The following is an 11596-nucleotide window of genomic DNA, read 5'->3' on the forward strand; positions in this document are numbered from 1 at the left end:
TTTTGCTTCTCCAGAGATCACCCCCAAAAGGAGCTCCAGAGGAACCACAACCTCTTCTTGTAGAAAGGGGCCCGTTGCCCTTCAGGAGTGTGTCGAGGCTCTGCTGCTCCCCCAGACCTCGCTGGTGCTGTGCCTCCAGAGCACCGGGGTCACTGCGCTGCCCACACATTCCCTCCCCCCCGCCCCACCGTGCGGGGGCCCGCCCACAACTGGCACCATGATGTCACGGGTGGCAGGGTATATATGGAGGAGAAAGAACACCTCGAGACCCTTTCTACACAGGCTGGAGGACAGGAGTTGGATGATTTGCAAGAGGAGCCCTTGGCACTGTAAGTATTTCTCAGGAGTTCAAAGCAGGGTGGCAGGGGGATGGAAGAGGAACTGAGGACAAAACCCAGAGGAGAGAAAAGTCCTGATAAAATCCCATGGGGCAAAAATTTGGATGTTTGTGCTTGGAAAGCATGAGCAGACCCAGAGTCTAAGAGAGGGAGGGATTGTGGTTCTTGGGTGGTCATTTTCTGTTCCCTCTAGCATAGGGCAAGTGCTGCAGCAGTGGTTTGTCTCAAAGCTCCCTGGCTGTGAAAGCAGCCCTGCCCTCCTCAGGGCCACTCGTTTTGTCATTGCTGAGCACCCCTTGGTCGGGGGTCCCTGGCACCCCCTTGGCCTGTGTCCTCCGCTGGCTGAGTTTGCATGTGAGCAGCACCGGTGGGGCTCCTGAGGAGCAGCCGGGACAGGCAGCTGGTGTTTTCTGCTCCATACAGGCAGGGCGCCTCGGTGGGGAGTTCATACCCTGTGATGCTTTACCTCCAGTGGTACTGAATCCCTTTTTTCAACCGTGATAGTCTTTCCAATCTTCCATCTGGGAAGCAATTGTGGGAATACAGTTGTACTTCAAATGAGTTTCTGTCTTTTATTGTGTGTCCTCTTTTGTTTGTTTTTGGTCTTAAAACTGCTGCTAAAATTAAGGGTCTGAGATCCTGTGTAAAACACAGGATCAGAAAGGGCTGAACCTGCGTGGATGCTTTCTATTGCTATGATTAGCCAGCTCAAGCACCTGATACTGGAGCTGTGGGACTCCTCACTCTTCACGGGCATCTTACACTGGATACAATATTCCCTGATGAAAGCCTGGCTGCAAGATGATGCTAGTGGCTCTCATAAGGTCAAGAGCTGAGCGGGCAAGAACCCCATCAAAAGGAATATAAAAGTGAGGGTATTTTCTCCTGGATGCCATCTTTTCCCAGCATATCACTGCATGGAGGGCCACAGCCCTTGAGGTTGCTGTGTCTGACAACCCTGAGGCACCATGAAGACAAGTGCCCATGCAGAAGTCTGTATTTTTGAAGGTTTCAGACAGGGGAAGATGAGATCCTACACTGAATCTGTCTGGAGAAGGTCAAGTGAGGCATCTGCATTATCTACCAGGGAATTTTTCCATAGAGAATCAGAGATTAAGCAGGGGGTAGATTAAAGAGTCAGCATTTGTCAGTGGTATACAAGCCTCTTTAAGTTCAAAGAAAACTAAAAGAAGGATGATTAACCTGGCCAGCAACCCAGAGGTGGGATATCTGACGCAACTGAGCTAAGCCCATTACCATGCATTAGGTATAATTAGCATTCCGACGCAAGCAAAGCTCTTACCCAGAGGATTAAACCCTGGCCTGAGCAGAAATACTGTCAGGGGCAATTAGGTAACACCTTGTCAGAGGAAGGGGCAGAGGAAGTGAGTGGAAGAACATCTTGTTCCTCAACAGCCTTTGCATCCACAGCCATCATCTCTCTCCCAGGAGCTGCATCCCAGTGCCAGCAGAGCAGAAGAGCTCTGGCAGCCTGGGAAGCACTGGGGCGAGGCAAAAGCGCACTTGCAGAGAGCTAGAGAAGGCGATCCAGTCTTGCTGAACGTTTGTCAAGACATCAGTGTGGTGTGGTACCAAGGACTATCCAAGTACCCAGGTATGGGAAGGCAGTAGTCTATGAAATTCCCCTGGGAAGCTGCTGTGGGTGGGGTTTTTTACATCTGTGATCCTGGGCCCGCTTGCCCACCCATGTCTGGCTGTGTGCAGGGGCAGCTGGTACCCAAGGAGTGGGAACAGGGGCAGCTCCCTTGCTGTGGGACAGGGCCCTCTTTAGCATGTATGGAGACATCTTTGCTTGAGCAGGATGGCAGATGAGTCCCACCACCCCACTGGTGGGAGGGCAGCTTGATTCATTCTGTGAGCTGGAGGCTGTTCTGTGGTATTAAGGTTGGTTTTTTTCTCTGCTTGTTCTTTTGGTGACATGTGAGAGAATAGGTAGAGGGAGGTGGGTAAGGAAGAGGTTAGAATTGTCCCTTTTAGTTTCACTGAATGCCATTTCTTGAATTCATGCAGGTGAAAGAGAGGGTGAAGTGTGATTTGGGCAGATTTTTTTTCCTACAAAATCCCAGGTATCAAGTGGATGGCAGGTGGATATGACTATTCCAGATTAGGGGAAAGGGAAACTCCAAGGACTGAGTTTGCCCATTAGCTATTTCTCTACAGAGTGAAGGCCAAGGGCAAGGCACAACTGAAGGAATTAAGAGGAGTTCACTCTCGAAGACATTTCTGTGGTTAAGGTTGAAGATTGAGTTCAGCTGCCTCTTACAAGATTTGGATGTCAGGCCGAAGGGCTGGAAATCTGCCAGCTGCTTTTTTTCTTCTGTTGTACTTCCGGGCGTAGCCCTGAGATGGGTGCCAAGTATCTCTGCGTGTCAGATGAACTGAAGGTGCTTGGAAGTGGATGTGTGTCTCTCGTAGTGCAGGAGGGTTACAAAACACTGAGACAGACCCTACTGATGAGACATGCCCCTGAGGTGGAGGCTTAAACTGTACTTTGAGGCATTAGCAGACATGCCATGGAGCAGTTTTCCAACACAAAGCATCTTGCTGTAGGGCAGTACTATCTGAATTCCTCCCGAGTAACAGTGAAACACCAAAACCTCTCTTTGGTTTGGAGCCGAACTGCTTTCACTTCTCCGTTTGGCCCTAAAAACCCACAAGTCAAAAGATTTTGTCATTCCTCCCAGCAGTGCAGTCCAGGTCATACCAACTACTGGGCTTCCATTCCCATTCTCAAAGAGATGAAGGTGTCAGTGTTTGCCCGTCCTACCACCACGCTGTGAGGATAAAGCTGTCAATACTTGGTGATTGTTCAGGTGCTTCAGAGATGGCAGCCAAATAAGTCATTTCTACGATTTGAGCTGATCCCTGTGTTTGTGGGCACAGCGTGTGCTTAGGAAGCGTTGTGTCGCAGGCAGGGGAATAGCATCTGTGCGTACTTCAGCTGCAGACACAACCATCTGCTGCTCCATTTGGGGCTGCTGGAACCCATCCAGTCTCCTGCTGGGGATATTACAGCTGAGACAGGAGCCCGACCGCAAGCGACAAGAAGAACTAGCATGCCTCTAGGTGCTATCATTAGGATCCATCCTCCTGGCAGCACAGATGGAAAGATGTCAGGGATTAAGTATTCCCAGACTGCCACGGATACAGAAACACGGCTCTTCACCTTGCACTGATGTGGAAATGTCACAGGAGGATTGCTTGGATGGTCTTTCTCCTTGCATCTCAGGCTTGGCTGTTTCAGGACTGTCGAAGACATGAGCTGTCGTCAGCATAAGAAAAAAAAAATACCCATCTTTGATTGCATTTATAGTTTTGAGATTAAAAGTCCAGAGTGCCACTGGAGGTGATGTTGGGGATTAGTCCAGAGCACTATGGTGACATAATGGGATTAGCCTTTAGTAGCAAATCCTGAAGTTAATTCCATCAGTGATTCCATCAGCCTGGCTGCACAGAGACAAACACCTGGAAATAGGAGTTATGTAATGGTCATGGGGAAGAATGTGACTTCAAGGAGGGGAGGAAAAGTTGGCAATTATTTATGTTCCATAAATGCACTTGGTCAGATCATTCTAGCAAACTAATTAGCACAAAATTTGATGAAGGGCTGGAAGCTCGCCCTCAGGCACTGGTGGGAGTTATAGCTGTCCCCTCTGGGAAGGAAGGAAAGGGCTCTGAGTACAGCAGTTCTGCCTTCCAAGGCAGGAGAGATGTCTCCCACACAAGAATTGCCCTCTGATAATTGTTTAGCCCCTGGGGAGTGGAGCTTGGCTCATGTGCATTGTGGTGCAGGAAGGGTCAATGCATGTAATAAAATGCTCAAAAATACCAAAATGGATATATCCTGGGGAAAGTTACAGGCTTCACTCTCCTAAATCCTGAGAAACTAGCTTCTGTCTGAAAGACAATTTCCAACACTTTTGCTTAGCCTTCTTTGCAAACTTTCAAAGATGCTGTGCTTACTTCCCTTAAGGTTGGTATGACAAACATGAGACCCTAATTGCAGCTGTGCCCAGGCTAAAGGCCCACCTATCACACCATCCCATCTCCATCAGTGTCCAAAAGGTACTGCTTAGGCACAAGTACAAGAACAGGGGAAGTATACCATGATGATTCCCAAGGATAGCATATTTCTCTAAGTGTGTCTTTGTGGCTCCCAGTAGTCATATCCTGAACCAGTCCTTAGCTAGAGTGTCCTTTGTTTGGCATCTTAATTCAAACATGCTGGATGAAAAGCAGTGCTATCCTGCTTACTTATATGCATTACAATATTTCTTTATGGTTATTATCTTTATATTTAATTCTGTCAAAATTATGTTTTCCACAATTCTGTCACCTGGCTACTGATACCTAGAAATGATAAGCAGAGTGTTGCATGAGTCCTTGCCGTTATCTTGCAGACAGAGGGATCTGAGAGGCGTGCACCTGCCACACACAGCAGCCCAGCAATGAGTGAGAACCCAGGCACTAACCTCAGCACTGGAGATGCTCCAACTGGTCCCACTACACCAAGGAAGGGGCCTCCCAAGTTCAAGCAGAGACAGACAAGGCAGTTCAAGAGCAAGCCTCCTAAAAAAGGAGTAAAAGGGTAAGGGCATTTTGGAAAGAAAACAAACCATGCCAAAAGAAAATGCAGCCAACTGTATGAGGTTCAACCAGGCCAAGTGCTGGGTCCTGTATCAGGTCACAACAACCCCCTGCAATGCTACAGGCCTGGGGACAAGTGCCTGGAAAGCTGCCCAGCGGAAAAGGACTGGGGGGTGTTGGTCCACAGCAGCTGAATGTGAGCCAGCAGTGTGCCCATGTGGCCAAGAAGGCCAGTGGCATCCCGGCCTGCATCAGGAACAGTGAGCAGGACTAGGGCAGGGATTGTCCCCCTGTGCGGGGCACTGGTGAGGCCGCACCTCGAATACTGTGCTCAGTTTTGGACCCTTCGCTACCAAAAAGACACTCAGGTGACAGAGTGCCCAGAGAAGGGTCACGGAGCTGGGTAAGGCTCTAGAGCACAAGTCCTGTGAGGAGCAGCTGAGAGAACTGGAGTTGTTTAGCCTGGAGAAGAAGAGGTTGAGGAGAGACCTTATTACTCTCAACAATGACCTGAAAGTAGGTCATAGTGAGGTGGGTGTTGGTCTCTTTTCCCAAGTAACAAGTGATAAGACAAGAGGAAACAGGAAACAGCCTTAAATTCCACCAGGGGAGATTGAGATTGGATTTTAGGAAAAATTTATTCACTGAAAGTACTGTAATGGGCTGCCCAGGGAGGTGGTTGAGTCACTATCCCTGGAGGGATTTAGAAGATGTGTAGACATGGTGCTTAGGGACATGGTTTAGGGGTGGACTTGGCAGTGTTAGCTTTATGGTTGGACTCAATCTTCAGAGTCTTTTCCAACCTAAATGATTCTATGATTCTATGGTTCTATGATTCTGATTCTATGATTCTATACTAGTTGGGTGACTCCCCACTGTTAAGCTGGGCTCCTGCCCATCTTCCCTTGGGCAAGGAGCCAGAGGGCTTTCCCCTGCCCCTGGCACCATCAGTATTCCCTCCTGGAATTGCTCCTTCTCATCTGCTGCCCACCCACATTTCTCCTTCCCCAGCTGAGGGTGCAGAGTAGCTTTCCTTTTCTGGGTGCTGGTAGCCCAAATTCACCCCTCACCTGTTCTTCTCTCTCCTAGGTTTGGAGATGACATCCCAGGCATGGAGGGACTGGGCACAGGTAAGCACTGCAGGAGATTGTTGTCATGCCCTGCTTTAACACAAGCACACTCATGCTTCAGCATGGGAGAAGACTGTCTGGGGTGGCCTCTCTGTCCCCCTGGCTTCTCTGCAGCTGTCAGGGTCACCAGAGAAGGCTGGTACTCCCTCCGCAAGCTGCCAGTCATACCTATGCTTACATACACTACAAGACAGAAAGGCTCTTCAGGCATGCTTCAATTTCTGAATACTTTCATTTGGCTGCAAATGTGCTTGTTTGTCTTTGTTTTCTGCCAATAATCTGGCTAAGAATTTCAGCAGAATGAGGTTCTGAAAGAAATGCCAAATGCTAAGCTATTAATACCAAAAAATCACAGGAACTAAATCCCAGCTGGTTAAGTATTTGTGTTATCCCCGGAATCCTAATTTTAAGAATTTTATGCACCCATCTGGAATTGAGAAACACACACTGGATGATCTGTAGCCAATCAGAACTTCTTAGGTGTCAATAACAACTGCACCTATTAATGAGTTACAGATCCTAAATGTTGCAAACCAAATTATCCAGCATCTGATTTAAGATTGGACATCTCAAGGAAATCATAGTTTGGCTGCAGGCAGTTTATAAGAACAGGAGAAATCACAATACCAGCATGAATTTTCAGACATCTACACAGTCATTGAAGAGGCTATAGGAAACACTGGTTTGCTTTTGCTCGCAGAGAAAGGTGGCACAGGAGAAAATACACCAATCTTGTTTGGTCTGGTAGGTAGTACCAGATTTGAAGAGCTCACCTGCTCGTTTAACCTTCAAGTGGAGTCTCATTCTTCTTGCTTTTACCATCTCTAATGTTTCCTGAGTAAATCAGTCCTTCTATTAATACAAAAAAATGCAGGAAGCACACTGACCAAGACCCATTTGTCGTTCTCTCTCTTTTGCAGATATCACAGTGATTTGCCCATGGGAAGCTTTCAGCCATCTGGAACTCCACGAGCTGGCCCAGTTTGGGATCATCTAAAGTTCCAGCATCTCTACTGGTGTCACCTGGTGACTTCACAGGTTCCAGCATGGTCTTCATCATCTTTGACACGTATTTTTGGCCCTTACAACCAGCTGCTCATGAGCAGGGTGGTTTTGTAAGACCTAGATATGAGAAAGTCCTTTGCAGATTAATTTGGCAAAGAAGTTATTCAGGACCCTGAACAGACCTCATGGTACATGTGATGAAACTACTGAAAAATGTCTTAATGTCTCCCTGTACCATACCCTGTCTTCTCCCACTGCTGTAGATCTTCATGTATATTGTGATAAGGGGAGGCTGTATTTGAACTGTTCCCTTGCTTAGCTGATACCGTGTGCATGGCTGTGCATGTATGCCCAGACCTCATTATATCAAGCCCATTTCCTTCACTGCCTGACAGCTTTCTATATGGGATTTCCATGGGTATGTCCCCATGTTATCCAGGCCACCAAACAGTTGCTGAAAGTATATCTGTGGAGAACCGGATCAGAATCAACAGTCCAGACATTAGACTATTTTTATGTAGAAGGAGACCCTTCCTCAGGGCTTCACTGTAAGGAATCTGCTGCTAAGATTTACCTCATCACCAAGAGGGGAAAAAGACTTGTAAATGTTGTCAGTGCTGTACTGCCCACCAGCTATGAGCCATGAGACTCTGGCTGTTCTAATAACGTTAAATGATAATGTGCATGGCAGAGATCAATACCTAAGTGAATTAATCCTACTACCCATTCCTTTGGCAGTCCTGCATGGCTGCAGTTCCAAAGAAGCAGCACTCCAAATGACACTGTGCTTCCTCCCCTTCACGGGAGGCCCCTGTGTGGCACGTGCACTGTCCTCTGGCCCATGTATATTGACGTGAGTCATTCACTGCCCAGGACATGTTTGCTGCTGGTTAAGACAGAGAATTACGATCTGCCACCAGACAGTGCCAGTAGTCCCGCCTCATCTAGCAGAAGATGCTAGTGCACTAGTTGCTCCTTCTTCCTTGTATTTAGCATGCGGATAGTCTCCTTTCACACCACCACCCCACACCAGGAGGAAGGCTCTTCACCCCCCTGGCAACTTCAGGCTCTGGAGCTTGTCTGGACAAGCAGGCAGATGGTGGTTCCCCAGAGAGAGATAAGAGCAGAGCAGGTGGGGAGGTGGGGGGGGGGGTGTGGATCTCTATAGGGAAGCAAGCATAGAGCTAACCCACTTAACCACTTAAGATTTGTGTCTCCTGCTCTCTGGCAGCCTGAGTGCTGGTGAGTGGTGAGGCACTCATAACCACTGAAATGCTTGGGGAAGGCACTGAAATTCCCTGCTGCCCTGGCATTAAGGGCTTTTGTTTTCTTTAGAGGCAAGGAGCAAGATTTGTTGCAGCTACATAAGAGGAGATAGCATTTTTAATCATTGCCTTCAGCTTGGCGATCGTCACTGCATAAGAACTGCCTCCCCCCAGCTTATCTTTCCTATGCTGAACATGTTCATGGAAGCAAGGAGTGGTTGTGGAGAGGAGAGCAAATCCTGCCTAAAAGATCGATCCCCCTGCATAAAGCATTGCTATAAATCCATGGCTGTGCTATAGTTATCCGCTGCTGTTATTCCAGAAATAAAAGCTAGCAGTTTTCATTTAAAATATAGCTTCAGCACTAAAAGCTAAAGGAAATTCCTGTTGGCAAGCCAGAGTACAGCTTTTATTATTCAGCACTCCTGTCATTAGAAACAGCAGTAAACCAACAAGCAGTTCAGAACCGCAACACAATCACAGCGCAGGAGTCACATACCATTTAGCTAATTGCAGCACGCAGCTATTTCCTTGGGCAGAGGCAGTCTGTTCTTCCTACTTACTCCTAATTTCTCCTACCTTTCTCACCTTTTAAGGCTTTTCACATGTAAATGATGTTTTATTTAGCTTTTACTGTAGGTGACTGGGCTCACTGTTTTTTTAAGCTCATGGGTTAGCCCTCTCTTTCTGTGTTTAAATGTGAATGTTCCAGTGTCAACCCTCTTTTGCTTTCCCTTGCATTACACCAACCTGTAGTATTATGTGGTTTTGGTCCTGTGTTTCTTCTTCCACCTTCTCAGTCTCTCCTCTCCTGTCTGGAAAAAGGCCCACTAGATCCAGGTTTGGATCCTGCAAGCTGGTTGTGTCTATTATTATTGAGTTTTCCCATTTTTAAGCAGGGGAACAACAAGAGGAGAACCTTTGAATTAATCCTTTTGTTCCCTTTTCATCCCGGGCCTTGGGAAAGCAGTCCAAAGATGATAGTGAGATCCTCTGTCAGAAAATACTGGGGTAAAAGCCAAGTTCTCCTTAGTCCAGGGACTGAAGCATTTCAGCAAACAGGAGGGTCCTGGTGTAGTTTCACACCTGACTGCCATAACCCCTGCTCCCATCAGAGAGCTACTCCATTCTCCTTCCTAGAGGAGTCCAACAGGAATGCACACATACCCCAGTTCTCACACCTGGCTGATGAGCCGTGTCAGAAGATGTTTTGAGTCAACACAGTTTGTTAATTATTTTAAAAACAATTTCTATTCATTAAAAGGGATTACATCTGTTCCTTTACTTGTAAGGAATTTTCAGACTTAGAAGAGGTATCTCAAAACATCATGACAGTTGTTTGTTCAGAGTTTTTTTTAATGAGATACAACCCCTGAAACATCAATTTTTCAAACAGTAAGAGATGGCTATGGTGTAAGAAAGCAAACGTGTTAAAGTAGCTTGTTGAAGAACTTCAGTCCATATACATTGTAATATGTTATTACTTGTTCTTTTACTATAAAAAAGTCAAAAGCAATAAAAATGAATAAAAAATATTTTTAAAATCCAAAGAATGTAGTCTGATTCGCTTAAAGAATATATCCAGAGAAAGGCAGATGACAGCTTTTCATTCTAAAATCCCTTCCTTAGGAAAGCTCTGAAAGCCCCTCACCACTCCTCATGAGAGAAAACCAGCTATTTATCTCCAAACAATGGGCAGTAAAGGCTAACTGTGATATCACCTGAGAAGCAGTTTTTCCCTGAATGATGACTGGTGTATTCTCCCAGGAGTGGTGCACATGTTTTCCTTAGGGCTGAAATCTTTTGGCCAGTTACATCTGTTGAGACTACTTATACAGCTGAGTGTCAGCATGTTTCTACCCAGTAGCAATATAGGACTGAGATGTGATTGCCACTTAGTTCCTTCTCATTGCTGTGACTGCAAGATAGAGCTGCAAACACTCATTTCCTTTTGCTTCTTGCTGTTGCTGAACTTTCTAAACGCTCACAGGGGTTTCATACTGGTCAGGTTCAATTGCCTACTGGTGTATGCTGCCAGGTCTCAGCCTTAAAAAGTTAAGGTTAGCATAACTGTGGTGGTATTTTTGGCCCTTGCTGCTCCTGCTGGGTGAAACAGATACTTTCACTATGAAGGCTCATTGCCTTCAGGCATTTTCAAACACTTTCTTGTCTCTGGCATTTTTCTGAGGGCCTCTTAGATTCCTGAGGCTGTAAATGAAGTGGCTGAGCTCAGCCATCACCAGCACATATGCAACGTACAACAGGCTGTCTGGATGGCTGGGCAGGCCAAGGATAGACACAAACAGAGGAACTATATTACCCATGAAGAGTATAACTTTAGTCAGGAGGCTCTGGGACAGCAGAAGACTTCTGGTACCCTGAGAGCTTGGTCAGGACAGTGGTGAGCACAGGAAAAGCACACAGAAGGGAAAGGTGCCCTCAAGAACATGGAGAGCATGGAGCAGCAATGAGATGCAGCTCCACCTCTGAGCTGCTTGCCAAAGCAGTACACCTGGCTCTGCCCCGCTGACTGTGCGGGCAGGGTACAGGAGATGGCCAAGGAGAACTTCCAGGAGCTCCCAGCCTGTCATGGTACTGACAAAAAGCATCCACACAAGGTACAGACTATCTACAAGGGGCACCAACTGAGGAAGCTGAACTGTTTCCCTTACAAGAGGCCTTGCTCCCTCTGGGAGGCAGTGGCTGAAGCAGCACAACTGTCCAGAGAGAAAGAGATTGGAAAGAAGCACATCAAAATGTGGGAGCAAGGGTTGCTCCAGACTGCCACCACAATGGCCATGCAACTACAGGTGATGGAGCAGTTAACCAGGAATAAAATCAGTGACACAATCTGTAATTTGTGCTATTACGAAAAGACCCATAAGAAGAACTCAATACCCTGTGTTTTGTTCCCCCTCACATGTGGTTAGGACATCGGAAGGAATGAAAAATTCAAATCCCAGGATTGTTAACACCCCCTCTGATGTAGGCTGTTAGCACACATCCCTTGGAAGTGAGATCTATGTAGGCTTGCAGAGCAGGAAGAGGAGCACAGCAGGTTACAGGCAGATGGAAGACAGGACCAGTTCCCCAGCCATACAGAGGTTTCTGCCCCACAGCTGACCTAGGGTACAAACTCACATTGATTTATCACAACCCAGCACTGGTTTCTCTAGGCACAAAGAGAAAGCAAGCACATCTTCTCATCTCACAAGCTAGCTGGATACAAGTCAGCCTAAACCTGTGCACC

The 11596-nt window shown here is 47.0% G+C and overlaps 1 protein-coding gene across 1 annotated transcript; it reads left to right on the forward strand.

Moving 5' to 3' along the window:
- Nucleotides 1-271: 271 nt before the first annotated feature.
- Nucleotides 272-7234, forward strand: PDE6H (phosphodiesterase 6H, cGMP-specific, cone, gamma). The gene is made up of 4 exons (XM_010150982.1): nt 272-329; nt 4760-4947; nt 6036-6076; nt 6997-7234. The coding sequence occupies exons 2-4, from the start codon at nt 4808-4810 to the stop codon at nt 7071-7073; spliced, it is 258 nt and encodes an 85-aa protein (XP_010149284.1). The 5' UTR covers nt 272-329; nt 4760-4807; the 3' UTR covers nt 7074-7234.
- Nucleotides 7235-11596: the final 4362 nt, after the last annotated feature.

The sequence above is a fragment of the Eurypyga helias genome, unplaced genomic scaffold, assembly GCF_000690775.1.
Source record: "Eurypyga helias isolate BGI_N326 unplaced genomic scaffold, ASM69077v1 scaffold10684, whole genome shotgun sequence".
In the NCBI taxonomy this organism is placed as follows: Eukaryota; Metazoa; Chordata; class Aves; order Eurypygiformes; family Eurypygidae; genus Eurypyga; species Eurypyga helias.

Bases quoted from the DNA above. Each gene is read 5' to 3' on its own strand.
- PDE6H (XM_010150982.1), top strand. From the start codon at position 4,808: ATGAGTGAGAACCCAGGCACTAACCTCAGCACTGGAGATGCTCCAACT. The intron at 4,948-6,035 runs GTAAGGGCATTT...TCTCTCTCCTAG, and splicing joins CCTAAAAAAGGAGTAAAAGG to GTTTGGAGATGACATCCCAG. The intron at 6,077-6,996 runs GTAAGCACTGCA...TCTCTTTTGCAG, and splicing joins CATGGAGGGACTGGGCACAG to ATATCACAGTGATTTGCCCA.